General features: G+C 41.6%; 1 protein-coding gene across 1 annotated transcript in view; it reads right to left on the bottom strand.

The window, feature by feature from the left end:
• Positions 1-7,160: 7,160 nt before the first annotated feature.
• Positions 7,161-20,475, bottom strand: part of DDX47 (DEAD-box helicase 47) — a 19,444-nt gene continuing 6,129 nt past the window's right edge. The window contains exons 3-12 of the mRNA XM_024129253.3: positions 16,012-16,200; positions 15,705-15,776; positions 15,368-15,486; positions 13,636-13,707; positions 13,394-13,510; positions 12,693-12,839; positions 11,944-12,081; positions 10,237-10,307; positions 9,529-9,658; positions 7,161-7,735 (exon numbers count right to left, since the gene is read on the bottom strand). Of these exons, the coding sequence (XP_023985021.1) occupies positions 7,604-7,735; positions 9,529-9,658; positions 10,237-10,307; positions 11,944-12,081; positions 12,693-12,839; positions 13,394-13,510; positions 13,636-13,707; positions 15,368-15,486; positions 15,705-15,776; positions 16,012-16,200 (1,187 nt within the window). The 3' untranslated portion in view covers positions 7,161-7,603. The remainder of the gene's footprint in view (positions 7,736-9,528; positions 9,659-10,236; positions 10,308-11,943; positions 12,082-12,692; positions 12,840-13,393; positions 13,511-13,635; positions 13,708-15,367; positions 15,487-15,704; positions 15,777-16,011; positions 16,201-20,475) is intronic.

Below are 20,475 nucleotides of genomic sequence, written 5' to 3'. Positions count from 1 at the left end.
AAAAAAAACAATTTTTTTTAACTGTAAGGATATATCAGAGTTTTGTTTGAAAATTAATTTCAGAATGAAACGTAATTCTTCTAAAGGACTGTTGTCAGAATAATTTCCTAGGGCTTTAGTCTCCAACTTTCCCAATAGTGCACCCCTATTTAACATTTTTAAGATACTTTCATACTTGTATATAAGTTGTCATTAAAATAATACTTTATGTGCATTATAGAAAATATACAAGAATAGAAATTCAAAAAGGATGAGTTAAAAATAAATATAAGTAAAAATTCTAGTATCTTCTTCTCATACTCCGATAAACTGTCATGCACTTCCCTGGATGCCTGTGCCCCACTGTGGCCACCGCTCCTCGAGGGCAGAGGAAAAAGAAACGAGCCCTGGCCACGGGCCACTGACCAGTGAGTGACTCAGGGAGTCTGCAGAGTGGAGGAGAAGAGGCAGGAAATGACGGTACTCCTGCCCAGTACCATAAACTCCGCAGCCTACGTCAGGCTATCAATCTCAGGAGGTACACGCTCTCTTCTTTCCTCTCCCTCCCCACAGCCTACCCAGGTGATCAGCCCAGAGTTGGCTCTTCTCTCTTTCCCACGTAAACTGCTGGCCTGAACCTTGTCCTTTTGGGGCTTCTGGCCTCCTTCCAGGCCTCCCTTGGTGATCACATTAATTGGAGTTCACCTGGGCAAAGATGTTAAAGAGGTGAGCTATGAAATATGACTTACCCGTACTCCTCCCAAGAGAGCACCTGGAACCTGGCTGGGGACGACACTGGCATTTGTTAGGAAAATTAGGCTAACCGGGGCCACATCTAAAACACATATCTGTGCCTCAACGTCTTCCACCACGTTTCTCAAAAAGGAGACTGCAGTCTTAAGCTATTATCCTGAAAAGCAAGCGCTTTTTTCCCTTTAGGCAGGCATTATGAACAAAATTCCATCAGAGCATAAATGTTCCTATCATCACATGTACATTTGCCTTATTATTTTTTTTTTTTTGCATTACGCGGGCCTCTCACTGTTGTGGCCTCTCCCGTTGCGGAGCACAGGGTCCGGACGCGCAGGCCCAGCGGCCGTGGCTCACGGGCCCAGCCGCTCCGCGGCATGCGGGATCTTCCCGGACCGGGGCACGAACCCGTGTCCCCTGCATCGGCAGGCGGACTCTCAACCACTGCGCCACCAGGGAAGCCCAGAGCTTTTATTTTTATTTTTTTTGGCTGTGCTCCATGGCTGGTGGGATCTTAGTTCCCGAAACGGGGGTCAAACCCAGGCCCTCAGCAGTGAGTAGAACTTTTTTGAAGAATAGTGTCTCTCTTTAAATTGCTATAACCTTGTGAGCATGTTATAAATCAAACACAAACTTACACACTGTAAAACATATACAAACTTACAAAGGTACACATACTGCCGTTAAGTACCCTCAAAGGAAAAATGAACAATCTGGTTGATCACCAAGGTCCTCTCAACCCTAAAATTCTGCTTTGGGGTGAGGTTTCACATGAATATTATGACAGAGTCCAAACATCAAATTTATTAATTTTATAGAGACTTGGTGAAAATATAAAACTCTGGTGAAGAGATGCATCTCTTCCACTCCCCCACTCCCTCAGGCCTTTGGATTCTACCCAGATCAACGAAATGGACACAGAAGTCACAGAAGATCTATGATGTGATCAAATCTCTGTTTCATTTTGTCAGCATCAGCTCACCATGCTCATTTCCTGGACAGCTTTGGATGAATTTAAGAAATCATGGAAGATAAAGAATAAGGAGTGACCAGGTTGTGATTTTAAAATATCACAAACAAGCTTTTCTGTTTCCTCAGGAAATGACTCATTATCTCCAGTAAATGAAACAGTATATGCCAAGCACCTAGCAAATGCCTAGCACACAGCAGGCTCTCCACATCCTTATGTAAAGAGCAACAAACAAGCCATTACAAATATACAAGCAGAAATATGTCGAATAAGAAACCTTCTCCTGGTCCCTACTGTTTTGAGCCACCCAGAAAACACAATAAGGATGTTGGTTTGAAGTCGGCACGGGATGGAACAGCTTGAGTTGGAGAGTTTCTCAGAGGTCAGGTATTGGGCAGGAGTCACCAGTGGACTCCTCCCCCTAAAGGAATGTGTGAAGAAAGAGCCGGCACAGAAATCAGTGACGGTGGAGTTAGCTCCGTTATTTCTGACCACCACACCTGAAGGCTGCTACCACTCTTTTGGAACCAGAGGGACAATGCCCCATCACTTGGAGCTGAAAGATATGTCTTTAGGACAGAATGAAGGAACAAGTGGCTCTCCAGCTAACCAGCACCAGGCTTATCTGACAGAGGAGTGAGGGCTATGGACAAAGCTTACTAGATGGATATGCAGTAAAAGAGAAGGTACAACAGAAGGGGGATTCATGGCTTGGCAAATTTACGCTCAGAAACACGAACACGTAGTGGGAGTGGGCAGTGATGGTGGGGGGAGAATAACAGTACTCTGAGGTTACAGACTGGGGTGGGAGTTGGAGGGGCCATAAACGGAGGACAAGGGACTTAAAATCCCAGGAGGGAAGGGCCAAGCTGCTTGCAGGCTGAACAGTAGGGAATGCAGGCTGGGAATGTGAGGAAGAGATAATAGTGGAATGCGACTCCTTCTTCTCACTACATCGGAACCTCAGTTTACTTCTATCCCCAGTCCCCATCTTCTGGGTCAACCTAGTAGACCTTCTTGAAGGCTGACACCTTCAAATACCTGAAGGTAGTTCTCATACCCACCCTGACCCCCCGGGCCCTTAGTCACTGTGGGCCAAACATTAGACAAAGAGCCCTTTTAATCAGCCACTGTGAAAACTCCGCCCCTTTAGGGGTATCTTTTCTCCCTTCTGCCACCTACTGGTGGAAATGAAAATGTCATATTCTCCCGACTGGCCGTTCCAATCTGCAAATATCGAATAGGCTGGAGTCTGAAAGCTCATTTGTGTCATACTTGTTTGTTCTGTGGAATACATTTTTCCAAAGGAAAAAAATTACAAATGATGGCTCAATCTTCATGCAATAAGCACTTGCTGAATAATATGAAATTATACACACACACTTAACACACACAGTGTATTCAGCATAAAGAGTAGAGGCTTGAAATCAAATTTGGTCCCTTACACGCTGTATGACAAGCTACTTAGCCACTCTTCATCTGCAATAATAGTAATAATAATGACAATCACAACGGCTAACACTTATGGATCATTATGAGGACAGCCACAGTACAGTTCATTTAAACCTCACAAGGTTTATTACTATCTGTGTTTCTTCAGATAAGGAGATTGAAACAAGAAAAGATTGAATACTTTGCCCAAGGTCTCACAGCTGGTAAGAAGCAGATTGGATAGTCCGGCTCCTTAGCTTATAATGGGAACAATAACATCCACCTTTCAGGACTGAAAGGAACTAAAGACACGTGTGAAGATGCCAATACACAGCATGTTTCAGAAAAGGACAGATATTGAACCTTCACTGTGTGCTGGGCCCTGCAAGATGTCAGAGTCACACCCACGAGTAGGCCATGGGCCCTGCCCCCTGGGCAAACACGACCACAATACCATGCTAAGACTGAGTTCATCCAAGACAGCGTCTGACTTCTCTTCAGTATCGTCTTCCTGGTACCTGGCACAGTGGCTGGGATAGAGCAGACACTGGAAGGGAGAGAGGGAGGGAACAGAATTAAAAAATAAATAAAACCAGCTTCAAGACTCTGAGGCAGATTGGCGAGATGCTCTTATTTCCGTATTAACAAGTGAGATAAATCGAGGTTCAGTAACTCTCACGAGGTCACAGAGCTACAGCGTGAACAAGTCTCTTGACTAACACTTTGCCCACACTTCGCTGTGTTCCGCATCCCTCCAGTTTCTTCCAGTCCCTGGATGGCATCCACAGGTTAATGAAGAATTATAGTTTTGGAAGGTATTGGGTGGACTACAAACAGATAAAAACTTCAAGCATATGAAGACATCAGGGCCCACCAACTAGAGATTACACAGTCTCTACATGATCCCACTTTTCCCCGTCTCTCTTCCACTGAGCACAAATCAACTCTTTCTTCTAGGTGAGACTGTTCAGTGTGATTTCCCGGAGTTCAAGTTTCTGCAGTTATTTTTAGTGCATACCTGGGACAGGTGAGGCATGAAAAAGAATGTGGGTGTGGGTAGCCCTTGAGTCTCTAATGCCAGAGTCTGGGTCTCTCGTCATTCGTGCTAAAGAGGGGTGACTCACACCCTGATTTATTATCAGCCCTGAGGCTAGATTTCACCTTGAGAACTATGCGGATTAAAACTTCTTGTATACTCTCTAATTCTGCATTCAAGTCTTTGGAGCAGACTTGCTTGATGTTATTTTGTTACCTGCTTTGGATAACTTGGACGCCTTCATTTTCTGTAACCAATACCACAGCCTGTGGTTCTTTCTGGTCTCATTTCCCAGGGCTTTGAGGGACCTGGGGTAGACAGAGTCTCTGATTTGGATTTTGGGATATATCTGCAGCTAGGAAGCTACCTGGAAAACACTCTGGCTGTAAGCCAGATGTCTTTATAGAGCCAGCCAAGTTCTAGGATATTCATCACATTTTTGAGGCACTAAGAATAAGCAAGATCTAGTTGGGTCCAGATCCCTCCGAGCGACTCCTAGAATCCCGAGGGCCCTTACATTCCAGAGAGCCTGGAATTCTGGGCCTGCTTTTAAGCCTAGAATAGCCTGCTCAGCTGAAACCCCATCACTGGGATCCTAAGACCCCTTCATAAGGTAGAGGTATTTTCCTCATCTCACTTTAGCTCTGTACAGAGGAAGTAAAACCACGCTAGCTAGTAACATGAAGCCATGATACAAAGAATACTGTATAAAGTGGTTTTATGATTCAGATGAGAAATAAGGGAGAATTTTCTCTGGGCCAGCATTACTGACGACTATTGCAAGATACTCCCTTTAAGTCAGAAAAGTTAGGTGTGGGAATTGTTTGCAGTTGGGGGAGGGGGAGAGGTTGGTTGGTTGTTTTGAAGCCCTCGGTTTCTTCAATCAGGAAAGCAGAACTTAGGAATTACACTAAGATGGGACTAGAAGACAGACCAGAGACCTCCTTCTCCACTTCTAGAACGAGACCCTTTCGGACCTTGACTACAAAACAATTTACATTTCATTTAAGAGGATGTCCCTGTAAACTTCTCTACTTTTACCCATCCTACTGTTTCTGAAGACCTATCTCCTGTCTTTTCTCCACTTTCTTTGTAATCAACTCTATCTAACACTTGTATTCCACAACACAATCTTAAACCCCCCAAAACACAACAGTCCAGAAAGACGGTTTGTACTGGGCTAAATGGTGTCCCCCCAGATTCTGGGGTTTCATGTCTACGTGGAACCCCAGAATGTGACCTTATTTGGAAATGGGGTCTGTGGAGATAATGAGTCAAGACGAGGTCATACTGGATTAGGGTGTGCCCTAATCCAGTATGGATAATTGGATTTAGGGCACACCCTAATCCATACCAGATTAGGGTGTGCCCAAATCCAATTATCGCATCCTTTTAAGAAGGCCACGTGATGGCAGACACACAGGGAAGAAGGTTACGTGAAGATATGGAGGCAGAGACTGGAGCTACGTTGCCACAAGCCAGGGGCCGCTGGCCACCACCAGACGCTAGGAGGCGGCAAGGACAGACCCTTCCCGAGACGTTTCAGATGGAACCCTGCTGATAACTTGGTCTTGGACATCTGGACTCCAGAACTGTGATCCAACAAATTGCTGTTTTAAGCCCTCCCGGTTTCTGGTACTTTGGTACAGCAGCCCCAGGAAACTCATACACACCTCGATTAGGGTTTCAGCCTCAAGACTTCTGCAATCTTGCCTTTGCGGACAGGGAGCATGAAGAACAGTTCCGATTAGTGATACAAACCAACAGCTTTGCCCTCATTTACTACTGCATCGCATTCATTTATTTCTGTGCCTCCTGCCCTTCACAATGACATTTTTACCTGTCCTGCCTGGGACTCTAGTTTATGGTCTGGGCCTACTAATATGCCTGAAGACACATCATCCACCTTTCTTCCCTTAGAGTCCTATCTTCCCATCCTAGCAAAGCATAATACGTATATACTTCAGAAACAACAGGTAAGCTTTAGAAGAGGTTTTTAACCTTTTTAGTCTCCCCAGAAATATGCATATACCTCAGGGGTCCACAGACCCTAAGTTAGAGACCCTGCCTATTTAGAAAGTTCAGACTCCTTCAGGATAACTCCAATCCCTTCTTACCCACCACCCATAACCCGATTCAAATCCAGCTTGCTTCTGAAGTCTTCCACTGAGCTGAAACAGCAACCATCCACTGGCTTTTACCCACCGGCCCAGAGGGAGAGAGAGTTGCTATTAGCTAAGCCACTCTGGAGAGTCCCATCAGGAAACAAGATAAATGGAGAATTAGCCCCCAGAGGTAGGCACCCCACCCCCTATTTTTATAAAGACCTTCCTGCAATCAACATCCACACTTGACTCCCAAAGAGAATTTATTTTTTTTTAATTTATTTATTTTTGGCTGCGTTGGGTCTTCATTGCTGCATGCAGGCTTTCTCTAGTTGCGGCGAGTGGGGGCTTCTCATTGCGGTGGCTTCTCTCGTTGCAGAGCATGGGCCCTAGGCGCGTGGGCTTCAGTAGTTGTGGCACGTGGGCTCAGTTGTTGTGGCTCGCAGGCTCTAGAGCACAGGCTCAGTAGTTGTGGCGCACGGGCTTAGTTGCTCCGCGGCACGTGGCATCTTCGCGGACCAGGGCTCGAACCCGTATCCCCTGCATTGGCAGGCGGATTCTTAACCACTGTGCCACCAGGGAAGCCCCCCACAGAGGATTTTAATCCAAGAAGCCAGGGATGTGAATCTATTCAGGGATCTAAGAGACTGTGCTCCATCCCCAAGAAAAACACAACCTCCTTTCAAGCAGGACGTCCCTTTCAAAGCCACCCATCCTCTGGTTTCTTTGTTGATTTTTTTCAAGTCATAAATAATGTTTACCTCAAATTAAGGACAACCAATGAATTTGCCATGGAATCACCACTGTCAGTTTCTTACCTATTAGGAAGATTTTACTAAATCTATAAAGTCTGTAACCCAAAAAGGTCCTCAAGGAGTTTGAATTTTTAAAAAATAATATTTAAATTTATTATTTCCCATTTGGTCTCATGAAACACAAGCTGAGACTGTGGAAGTATCACTGTTTTTAGCTCTAGAAGCTCCTTTCCTTTACAATTACAGGTCAAGGGCTTCATTAGCCCAGTCCTCGACTTGCAGCTGAAAAAAGCACAGGTCTGTGTGAAGGGATAGGAGAGCACATCTTACTAGTGTCAGGAGCAAGGAACCAAAGCTGAAGAACAGTCCGAGTCTTGACATCAGCACTTCGAAAATATTCTGCAGGCAACGATGTTCTAACACACGGAAAGGGGGATGAGCACTGAGTGAGCTGGGCAGATTCTGGACACAATTCTGATGGATTTCGGCCTGCAGAACTCTGGAGGGAGAGGTCCCATTCTCTCCTTCAATCCTCTTTACAGAACAGAAAGCAGAAATCTAGTCTTTATGAAAGAGATTAATGGCCTTTCCGTTTCTTCATTTTTCCTCCAGCCACCTTGTTCCTGACGCCGATTGCACCCTCTGTATCATCATTGTCCCCAGCAACCTCCCACGAGCGCTTCTTCTTCTCTCCATGCTCCCTTAATTCCTGCCAGAAACAGAAAGGATGGGATTGAAAATGAATGACTGTCACTGAGAGTGACACATCCTGCTCTCTGCTCCCTAAAATCAAACAGTAAGTAACTCCCTAACACCTCACATTAGCAAAGGAATAAGACCAAAATCCCAAGATACAAAAATGTTCATCTTATTAGTAATCAAAGACAGGAAGATTAAAACAATAAGCTATTATTATTATTCTGGCAAAGATTTAAGAGAATGGTAATACCTAGACCTGGTCAGAGTGTGGGGACAGTCACATACACTGTCACTCATTGTGTAAAAGTGCTCTAGCTTTTCTAGGGGGGCAGTTTGACATTATGTATGAATTCGAATTTTAACTGTGTATTCTCCTCCACCCAACAATTGATTCTACTTCTAGGAATTTATTCTAAGGAAACAAGACAAGTGTGCAAAGCTGCACATATCAGGATGTTCAACAGAGTTCTAGTTAAAATACAAAAAACTGGGAAAAGCATAATCACACATCAATGTAAATCACGTTATATATTCATGACAGAATTCTCTGTAGCCATTAAGAAATGATCACATGAGAATTCTAAGATGCTAGAGTCTAAGATATCAGTTTCTAAACTTGCAAGCAGTGCTATTTTAAAAAAACTGAATTCTCTCTCCTCAGATTACCAATTTTCAAAACATTGGAAAGTAATAAAATATACCTAATGCAAAGTCTAGAAGACCCGATTTGGTTTCCCTTGACGAGTCAGAAGGCAGTTAAGGACCTTACAACAACTCCAAGAGCTTACTCCTGCCACTGGTGTTTAGGAAAGTTTGGTAACTGAATCGATTCAGGGCTAAGACACAGCCTAGATGACACTTTTTGAATAAAGTTTAAAATGTGAAAAAAAAAAAAAAAAAAAGTAATCACATGAAATCGATTCAGGGCTAAGACACAGCCTAGATGACACTTTTTGAATAAAGTTTAAAATGTGAAAAAAAAAAAAAAAAAAAAGAAGTGATCACATGAATCTCTGCTAGTTCAAATAGAAAAATGATATACACTTAGATAAAGTCATATACAATTAGATAAAGTCTAATTACGGCTAAAGAAAGAAAAATAGCCAACTGTTCTCAATGGTTTTCTGTGGGGGGTGGCTTATGTGTTTCACTTACTATTTTAATCCTTTGTGTATTTTCTAAAAATGTTTCCCAATGCACATGTAATATTTTTATAAACAAAAACACCAAACAAAGAATTCCATGTGGGCAGAAAAACAAAAACAAGTCCACACCTCAGCCAATCAGAAAGCACCCCATGGGCGAAGTTTCTTCACCCCTCAGACCAGCACTCCAGGGAGCAGACGGCACTTGGAAAGGTGCTCCTTTAGAACCTTCTCATCGCTACCGCTACTATCAGTAACTACGCTGTTTACATCAGCTTGCTTGATGCTCATAAAACCCTGTATTCAAGGTAACTATTATCCCCTATCTACAAATGAGGAACTGATTCTGAGAGCTTAGACACCTTGTCCAGGCTCACAGGTCACAGCTCCACCTCCTGATCTCAAGTCTAAAGGTGTTTTTTTTTTTTGCCTCATGTGAAACGTGAACAGTGGCCGGGAATGCGGTCACTGTGGTCAGACTGAGCCCAAACCCTGATTCAACCATTTAGTTGTACAGTCGAAAGCAAATTACCTGCATCTGCACTTTAGTATGCTCATCTTAAATTTGGAATAAAATATTCCAAGTTGAGGACTAACACAATAAAGTGTCTTGCATGTAAGTTAATTTCATTTGCTGGTGAGAAACTGTGTTGCATACCATTCGGGCAAATCTCTGGGCCTCAGTCACACGTTCTGTCAGCATCATAACCTCGTCATCCTGGGTTGGAAAGACAGGCAATTTCTTCCCAATTAAGTGTTCTATGCGCTGGAAGAGTTCCACGTCGTATCTGAAAGACGAAAATTGCCATGGCTCTGGCTGGCTGACAATGCACGTGTCTGTCTATTCCAAAACTATGATGCAACAGGGGCCACAGTCCTCAACAATATTGAACCTATTATTCCTTTTCGGAATGCTAACTGAATGCAATCTTCTGCGCACAGCCCAGCAGAAAACCACCCAACATATTCCTTACTCCCAGAAAAGCCCTGGGTACCATAACAATTTGTTCCTTTGAAAACAAAATCAGAAATAGTTACTGTAATACTGTGAGCTGAGGGAATGGTCACTGTTCTCTGGCTCCAGCATTTAAAAGAAATAACAGGGTTTTTTTGGTGTGTGCTTCTATATGCCAAGTACTATACTACACATATGTTGTACAGTATATGCTCTTTACATACACATCACCAGTCTTCATTAAAACCCTGCTAGATCGGTATTATTATTTCTATTTTACAAACAATGAAGGCGGGATGAGGGAGGTTAAGTGACTGTTACAGTAAGTGGTGAAGTCAGGTTCCAGGTCTGTCTGCCCCACAGTCCTGCTCTTTTCTCTACATTGCTCTGCCCCAAAGTCGGGTCACTTACTGTGTGACAAAGGTAATAGCCTTTCCAGAGCGCCCTGCTCGAGCTGTTCGACCTACTCGATGGATGTAATCCTGAAATGAAAACGGTAAGTAACTTTGAGTTAGCTGGAATATAAATTAAAAACTGTATGTAAATTCTTCCTGCAAACCTTTGAAAGAAAACAGATTTGTGTTGGAACGTGGAGAGATGAAATGGCAATCTGTTATAGAGATAAATCTACTTCACTTTTCTTATTCTCCTTACAGCACAAAACTGACCCCCTTTTTCCTTTCTTTTATAGAAAGACAAATCTACAAAGCAAATCTCCACGGACATAGCACAGGCAGAGGAAAATGGCACTAGATCTAGAGGCAGACCTGGGTCACAGATCTGCTTTTCCCACCGACCAGTGACACAACTGTCTACAAGTCCAGAACTTCTCTGAACCCTGGTTTGTATCTATAAAACAGGGACACAAATACATGGCCAAACTCACACAGAGTTACTGTGAAAATCATGAGACAGGACCCTGTCTACAGCAGTTTAATACGAAGTCGAGACACACTAGTTGTTCTCAACTGGGGTCAGTTTCATCCTCCCCAGGGGACATTTGGAAATGTCTGGAAACATCTGGTTGTCATAATGTCACCTGTGAGTAGAAGCCAGGAATTCTGCTCACCATCCTATAATGCAAAGGACAGGCCCGCAACGAAGAATTCCCAGACCAAGATGTTAACAGTACTGAGGCTGAGAAACCCTGGGATACACTGAGGACCACATGCTGCCATCTCTCATCAGCTAGACCAACAGGTGAGCACGTGGTGTGTCTGCGCCTCCGACGGTGAGCCTCTAACCCCTCTCCTGGGCTCCTTCATTCACATTCATTAATATCACATCCACAGCCATGTGCAAGATGAGGAGAACGAAAAGATCTAGAGCTTTCCCTATCTTTGACACTTAACTAATCAAGGACACACACACACACCAAAAAAACTCCAATACTGTAACTAAGGAAAGACAGAAAACATTCCATTAAGAAATACACTTTGGATACAATGGAATATTATTCAGCCATAAAAAAGAATGACATCTTTCTATTTGTGACAACATGGATAGACCTTGAGGGTATTCAGCTAAGTGAAATAAGTTAGACAGAGACAAATACTGAGATCTCGCTTATATGTGGAATCTAAAACAAAAACAAAAACAAAAAAAATTGGGCTCACAGATACAGAGAACAGATTTGGTGGTTTCCAGAGGCAGGGATGGGTGTGTGTGAAATGGGTGAAGGGGGTAAAAGGTACAAATTTCAGTTATAAAATAAATAAGTCATGGGGATGTAATGTACAACATGCTGACTAGAGTTAATAATACTGTACTGCATATTTGAAAGTTGCTAAGGGAAAATGCTAAGGGAAAATTCTCATCATGAGAAAAGAAATGCGTAATTATGAATGGTGACAGATGTTAACTAGACTTACTATGACCAATCTACAATATATACGAATATTAAATCATTACATTTTATACCTGAAACTAATATAATGTTATATGTCAATTACATCTCAATTTAAAAAAAAAAAAGAAAAGGAGGGAGAAGGAGGTGGGGGAGAGAGAGAGAAAGAGGAAGGGAGGGAGAAAAGGAGGAAGGGAAAGGAAGGACAGGGGAAAAGAAAAGAAAAGAACAACACTTTGGGGCTAGAAAGTCAGGTCAGCAACAGGACTCACCTTGGAATGGGTAGGAACGTCAAAGTTAACAACTACATCCACATGAGGTATGTCCAAACCACGGCTTGCAACATCAGTTGCTAAAAGAATGGAACGAGCCTTTGCCTTAAATTTATTAAGGGATCCTAGTCGCTTGCTCTGAGACGATGAAAAGAAGAAATGGAAAGAATTTTAATCTTGAAAAACTTGGAATCCAAGACACACAAACTAGACACACTAAATAAATACAAGAACCAAGACAGAAATTTTTAAAAGGATGCTTCCCCCTTAGTCTGAACTAGGCTGCACAGGTCAAAAGGAAACATGGAAGCAATAAAAAGATATTTAAGACTAAAGCTAGAAAATACTAACATGAAACAGAGTAATTGGGTAGAGACGAGAGAGTCACTGTTCAATAAAAAGATATTTAAGACTAAAGCTAGAAAATACTAACATGAAACAGAGTTTGTTAAACATGACAGAAAGATAATTGGGTAGAGACGAGAGAGTCACTATTACCATGAGCGCTGAATAAATCAACTCAATAGCTTCCATCCCAGACAACTATCTGTGGAATATTCTAATTTGAGCCTCTTGCTATCCTGAAAGGAGGAAGTAGCATCCAAAGCAACACTTTAATGCCCATAAAATCAGGACAACTATGGGAAGATGCATTAATGTCATGTGTTGCTACTGCAGAAATCTCCTGCTACAAGGTTTAGCTTTCTCATGCCCCCAGTTCACCACTAATGATTCCAAAGAATAGTTACCTGACTCATCTGTCCATGGAGGGGAATGGCAGTGAATCCAAGATTTCGGAGTAGCAAAGCTGTCCTCTGAGTATTGTTACAGGTGCTGCAGAATATCATAAAGGAGTTTCCAGCCAATTCATTTAGAATATAAACCAGGTAGGTATCCTAAGTCATAAAGCCAAAACAACATATGTAACTGAACCTGGAAGAAGGTTGCCATCCTGGGCATATAAATTATGTAAAAGACTAAGCCCATAGCTGCTTCTCAGTTACCCAGACCCCCAGCCTCCAGCTTTGCACTCCTCAACTGGCATTATCGTTATCATCTCTGTGAACCATGAGTTTCACACACAGCCTGAAGCCAAGCACAAGGAGATCTGTACTCAGCAAGCACGCAAAGCCCTAACATCAAAGCACAAAACTAGGGTCCTTTGCCCATAAAAAAGCCACATAATAAGCAGGCAAAAGAAAAACTACCTCAAGGATGGGGTTAGGAAGGGATTGTATCATGACTTCATTACTGTGGTTTAATATGTTGTGAATTCCCGAAATGTTTGACTTTATCAGTAATAAATATAAGCACGGCATGAGCTCTAAAACAAACAGAAAGGACTCCAATCTGTAGCACAGCTCTTGGCTAATCACGAGTTGACACATTTTTAGATGCCTTGGTGAAGAAGGAGAGGGAGAGGCAGGAATGATCAAAGCAAACACTTTACCTTGAACTTAGAAGGAATAAAAAGATAATATTGCTGTAACTTCTCAACCGTCTGGTATTTAGAGGAAACGGCACATTTCACAGGATTCTTCAGCGCTGCTCGCTGAAGTTTTTGCACCTGACGAAAGAAAACCTAGAATAGTACACTGATTCACAAATACTCTATTTTTATTATTGTCACTGTGACTGTTTCTATTTATCAATTCTTATAAAGAAGAAAAGAGAAGTCCTAGAAAAGTTTACCTTCTTGGTCATTGTAGCAGAGAAGAGAAATGTTTTCCGATCTCGGGGAATCACTTTCAGGATCTTGTCAACCTAATAAGGCAGAAAGAGCAAAGGATACCAACATAACATTTAGAATGGACACCTGCAAATGCTGCTTGTGAAGGAGATAAGGGGTAACAAACTAAATACATCACTGTGGGGATTTGGGGACTCAAAACTTTGACTCAGTTCAGCTAAAACAGACTGAATATTTACTATTTGATACCATACCAGATGCTATCAAAAAATAATGCCAGTCAGAGAAAAGAACAGTTTAAATCAGCAGAGTAGAGCTAATCTAAGAGAAAAGTGAAGAATAAGCATTAATCAACTAAATAAGCTATGACGAATGGGTCATCAAAGAAGAGATGGAAGAGGTTGAAATCAAATGAAATGGAAAAAGAAAATCTGGTTTTGGTATTTCTCATCTCTGAAATCAAAGTCAGTCTATATGTATATGTATGTGTGTGTGTGTGTGTATATATATATATATATATATATATATATATACACACACACACACACATACATATACATATAGACTGACTTTGATTTCAGAGATGAGAAATACCAAAACCAGATTTTCTTTTTCCATTTCATTTGATTTCAACCTCTTCCATCTCTTCTTTGATGACCCATTCGTCATAGCTTATTTAGTTGATTAATGCTTATTCTTCACTTTTCTCTTAGATTAGCTCTACTCTGCTGATTTAAACTGTTGTTATTCCAAGATATTGAATATAGTTCCCTGTGCTATACAGTAGGTCCTTGTTGTTTATCTATTTTATATATAGTAGTGTGTGTATGTTAATCCCATATTCCTAATTTATCCCTCGCCCCCCAAGTTAGACTATATTTGAAAGAGGATGCTGAGACTACTTACAATATCCAAGAGATGGAAGCAACCTAAATGTCCATCAACAGATGAATGGATAAAGTAGATGTGGTATATATACAGAATGGAATACTACTCAGCCATAAAAAAGAATGAAACAATGCCATTTGCAGCAACATGGATGGACCTAGAGATTATCATACTAAGTGAAGTCAGACAAAGACAAATATCATATAATATCACTTATATGTGGAATCTAAAATATGATACAAATGAACTTATTTACAAAACAGAAACACATTCACAGACATAGAAAACAAACTTATGGTTACCAAAGGGAAAAAGAGAGAAGGATAAATTAGGAGTTTGTGTAGGTATATGTATATAAACACATACACACATATATATGTATATATATATACACATATTTATATATGTATGTATAACTGAATCACTTTGCTGTATACCAGAAACACAACATTGTAAATTAACTATACTTCAGTAAAAACTTAATTCAATTTAATTTAATTTAAAAGCAACAAGGATATATTGTACAGCACAGGGAAATACAGCCATTATTTTGTAATAATTTTAAATGGAGTATAATCTATAGAAATATTGAATCACTATGTTGCACACCTAAAAATAATATAATATTATAAATCAACCATCCTTCAATAAAAAAGAAAGAAAAAATAAAAGTAAAGAGGATGCTGAGGCACTGACAGTGTAAAGAGCATCAAGAATGAAAAAAGCAGCAGAGATGTTAAATTAACCAACAATGGTTAAGTGCTCCACAAAAGCAGGTATGTAATGAACCAGATTTTGAACAGATTTTGAGATGCTCTAGGAAGAGGAAAGATGTTGAGAGCTCACCTCTGTCTCAAAATCCATATTCAATATTCGGTCTGCTTCATCCATGACCAAGTACTTGAGAGCTCTTAAGTTGAAACCTTTTGTATTTTCCAAGTGGTCAATCAGTCGACCAGGAGTTGCTAACAAGAAAAGTTGAGGAGAGAGGGCAATGTTTAAGAAAAAGGACAGAAAGAAAGTGACCACCGCCTCCCAACCAGAATTTCAGAAATTAAAAAAAATTAACCAAAAAATTAAATCTATTCTTTGAACTCTTTCCGCACAAAGAAGTTACACCCAATATCAGTAGATTTTCTCCAATTCATCATCACCAGTGTCTTTTACCATTGTCATTACTCACCTATTACTATATGTGGCTTTTTGGCCAGGGCCAGAGATTGAGACATTGAATCAATTCCACCTACAATCACAGCTACAGAAAGAAAAAGAATATTGAGAAGAGATCCTTAATTTTTTTCCATAGTTCACTGTAAAGCCAATGACACATTTCTACTTTCATTTTTCTTCCCTTACAATTACAACTTTCCCCGAAGCTAAATACCAAATCAGCTCTTTAGGTCAATGAACTTATGTTAACGACACTTCCTTCCATTCACATTCTCAACCTGTGAAGAAATTCTGAAGATTCCTTTCCTCTTGACACTTACCACACTGCACCCCAATAGAAGACCCCAGGGCTTCAAACTGCTCTGAGATCTGAAAGGCTAGCTCCCGAGTGGGGGTGAGAACTAAGGCAAACAAACGCTGGGGCGTCTCCAGCAGCATATTCAGAATGGGCAGAGCAAAGGCCCCTGTCTTCCCAGAGCCGGTTTCCGCCAGCCCAATAATATCACGACCTAGAAGACAAAGAAAACACCTAATAGCAACGAAATGCTCTCTGCACCATCTCCACATTATTCCACAAGGACCCAATGCTGGCACAAAGTCGACCATGAATAAATATTTGATGAATTCAGGGGAGGGGGAGGTTGATGAGACAGAAGACACGGTCTCTGTCTTAAATTAGCTCAAAATCCAGGGGTGAAATACACAAATATGTTCTAATATGACAGGTCCCTACAGGATACAGTGAGAACAAAAAGGGATGAGCAACCTACTGCCAGGAGGAGTCAGGAAAGGTTAACAGAGGTGATGAGTAAATTAAATCTGGAAGTAAGCAAAGAAGGAAAGGAAGGGCAGTCCCGTATGAGGAAAGACGCTTTAAAGAACACAGCATGGGGCTTCCCTGGTGGTGCAGTGGTTAAGAATCCACCTGCCAATGCAGGGGACACAGGTTCGAGCCCTGGTCCGGGAAGATCCCAAATGCCATAGAGCAACTAAGCCCGTGCACTACAACTACTGAGCTTGCGCTTTAGAGCCCGTGAGCCACAACTACTGAGCCTGTGTGCCACAACTACTGAGCCTGCGCTCTAGAGCCCATGCTCCACAAGAGAAGCCACCGCAATGTGAAGCCTGTACACTGCAATGAAGAGTAGCCCCCGCTCTCCACAACTAGAGAAAGCCCGTGCACAGCAATGAAGACCCAATGCAGCAATCAATCAATCAATCAATCAATCACAGCATGAGTTCAGAGAGGGAGAAGTACAACGTGGCCAGAACAGAGAAGTCAAGGAGGAAAGGGAGAAGAATAAGGAAACCCACAGCCATGCTAAGGAGTTTTGACATCTTCCTATAAGAGAGAGGAACTGAAGGATTTTAAGCAGGGAATATCATGACCAATGTTATTCATTAAGAAGATAAACCCCAGGCCTGATGGCATAAGAAGGACCCAAGGAGCTTAACAGTACAGCCATTTACACTGCTCCTTCTGAGGGAAGAATGCCAGAAGTAATGCCCTAAGAATGGGTCCCCATGGTTTGTTACCACCAATCAAGCCATAACGGAGAAGATTTGGCAATCAATTTCCAAGCCAAGACCACCGCCTCTACGCTGGCTGCAGCCCCCTAAGTAGCTGAGCACTAGGACAGCACCCAGTGGGAAGCCTTCCTGTCGAGTAATGACTTCCACAGTTGACTGTTGAGGCTTCCTCACCTAGAGAATAACCCTGCAATAACCCCCTTTCCCTGAGGTAACCTGAATATGACTCTCTTCCCTACAACTTAAAATGAACTAAAGGGCAGAATGGGGAACACACAGGAAAATCAGAGCTCAGTTAGGGTACCAGGGGAGCTATGATGGTGGCCTGAATGGAGTCCAGCCAAAGTGAGAATTACAAAGTAAGGAAAGAGGTCCGTGGAACCAGAGAGTTGGCACCACAGGCAACACCTTTGGTATTTATGCCCTGTGTCTTTTTCACACCTTAATTCACTGGCAAGCATCCCTCGTACCAAGTTGAGCCACGTGGCTAACAGGGTCTTGGTGCTCCAGCCAGGTGTCAGGCCTGAGCCTCTGAGGTGGGAGAGCCAAGTTCAGGACACTGGAACACCAGAGACCTCCCAGCTCCACGTAATATCAATCGGTAAGAGCTCTCCTAGAGATCTCCTTCTCAAAGCTAAGACGGAGCTCCACTCAATGACCAGCAAGCTCCAGTGCTGGACACCCTATGCCAAACAACTAGCAAGACAGGAACACAACCCCACCCATTAGCAGAGAGGCTACCTAAAATCATAATAAGTTCACAGACACCCCAAAACACACCACCGGATGCGGACCTGCCCACCAGAAAGACAAGATCCAGCCTCATCCACCAGAACACAGGCACCAGTCCCCTCCACCAGGAAGCCTACACAACCCAGTGAACCAACCTCACCCACTGGGGTTAGACACCAAAAACAACGGGAACTACGAACCTACAGCCTGCGAAAAGGAGACCCCAAACCCAGTAAGTTAAGCAAAATGAGAAGACAGAGAAACACACAGCAGATGAAGGAGCAAGGTAAAAACCCACCAGACCTAACGCATGAAGAGGAAATAGGCAGTCTACCTGAAAAACAATTCAGAATAATGATAGTAAAGATGATCCAAAATCTTGGAAATAGAATGGAGAAAATACAAGAAACATTTAACAAAGATGTAGAAGAACTAAAGAGAAAACAAACAATGATGAACAACACAATAAATGAAATTAAAAATTCTCCAGAAGGAATCAATAGCAGAATAACTGAGGAAGAAGAACAGATAAGTGACCTGGAAGATAAAATAGTGGAAATAACTACCGCAGAGCAGAATAAAGAAAGAAAACAATTGAGGACAGTCTCAGAGACCTCTGGGACAACATTAAACGCACCAACATTCAAATAATAGGGGTCCCAGTAGAGGAAGAGAAAAAGGAAGGGACTGAGAAAATATTCGAAGAGATTATACTCGAAAACTTCCCAAATATGGGAAAGGAAATAGTCAATCAAGTCCAGGAAGCACAGAGAGTCCCATACAGGATAAACCCAAGGATAAACACGCCAAGACACATAATAATCAAACTGTCAAAAATTAAATACAAAGAAAACATATTAAAAGCGGCAAGGGAAAAACAACAAATAACACACAAAGGAATCCCCATAAGGTTAACATCTGATCTTTCAGCAGAAACACTGCAAGCCAGAAGGGAGTGGCAGGACATATTTAAAGTGATGAAAGGGAAAAACCTACAACCGACGCTACTCTACCCAGCAAGGAACTCATTCAGATTCGATGGAGAAATCAAAAGCTTTATATTCAAGCAAAAGTTAAGAGAACTGAGCACCAAGAAACCAGCTTTACAGCAAGTGCTAAAGGAACTTCTCTAGGCAAGAAACACAAGAGAAGGAAAAGACCTACGATAACAAACCCAAAACAATTAAGAAAACGGTAAAACCAGCTTTACAACAAATGCTAAAGGAACTTCTCTAGGCAAGAAACACAAGAGAAGGAAAAGACCTACAAGAACAACCCGAAACAATTCAGTAAATGGTAATAGGACCATACATATCGATAATTACCTTAAATGTAAATGGATTAAATGCTCCCACCAAAAGACACAGACTGGCTGAATGGATACAAAAACAAGACCCATATATATGCTGTCTACAAGAGACCCACTTCAGACCTAGGGACACATACAGACTGAAAGTGAGGGGATGGAAAAAGATATTCCATGCAAATGGAAATCAAAAGAAAGCTGGAGTAGCAATTCTCATATCAGACAAAATAGTCTTCAAAATAAAGACTATTACAAGAGACAAACAAGGACACTACATAATGATCAAGGGATCGATCCAAGAAGATATAACAACGGTAAGTATTTATGCACCCAACACAGGAGCACCTCAATACATAAGGCTAATGCTAACAGCGATAAAAGGGGAAATCGACAGTAACACAATAATAGTAGGGGACTTTAACACACCACTTTCACCAATGGACAGATCAATCAAAATGAAAATAAATAAGGAAACACAAGCTTTAAATGACACACTAAACAAGAGGGACTTAATTGATACTTATATGACATTGCATCCAAAATCAACAGAATACACTTTCTTCTCAAGTGCTCATGGAACATTCTCCAGGAGAGATCATATCTTAAGTCACAAATCAAGCCTTGGTAAATTTAAGAAAAGTGAAATCGTATCAACTATCTTTTCTGACCACAATGCTATGAGACTAGATATCAATTACAGAAAAACAACTATAAAAAATATAAACACATGGAGGCTAAAAAATATGCTACTAAATAACCAAGAGATCACTGAAGAAATAAAAGAGGAAATCAAAAAATACCTAGAAACAAATGACAATGAAAACACGACAGACCAAAACCTATGGGATGAAGCAGGAAATGATAGCAAATATCAATAAACCTAAAAGCTGGTTCTTTGGGAAGATAAACAAAATTGATAAACCATTAGCCAGACTTATCAAGTAAAAAAGGGAGAAGACTCAAATCCACAGAATTACAAATGAAAAAGGAGGACTAACAAGTGACACTGCAGAAATGCAAAGGATCAGATTACTGATCCAGATTACTGACAGATTACTGCAAGCAACTATATGCCAATCAAATGGACAACCTGGAAGAAATGGACAAATTCTTAGAAAAGCACAACTTTCTGAGACTGAACCAGGAAGAAAGAGAAAATATAAACAGACCAATCACAAGCACTGAAATTGGAACTGTGATTAAAAATCTTCCAACA

This window comes from Physeter macrocephalus, chromosome 6 (assembly GCF_002837175.3).
Source record: "Physeter macrocephalus isolate SW-GA chromosome 6, ASM283717v5, whole genome shotgun sequence".
Classification (NCBI taxonomy): domain Eukaryota; kingdom Metazoa; phylum Chordata; class Mammalia; order Artiodactyla; family Physeteridae; genus Physeter; species Physeter macrocephalus.
Note: the sequence above shows the minus strand (reverse complement) of the source record. Positions and strands in the feature narration are given on the sequence as shown.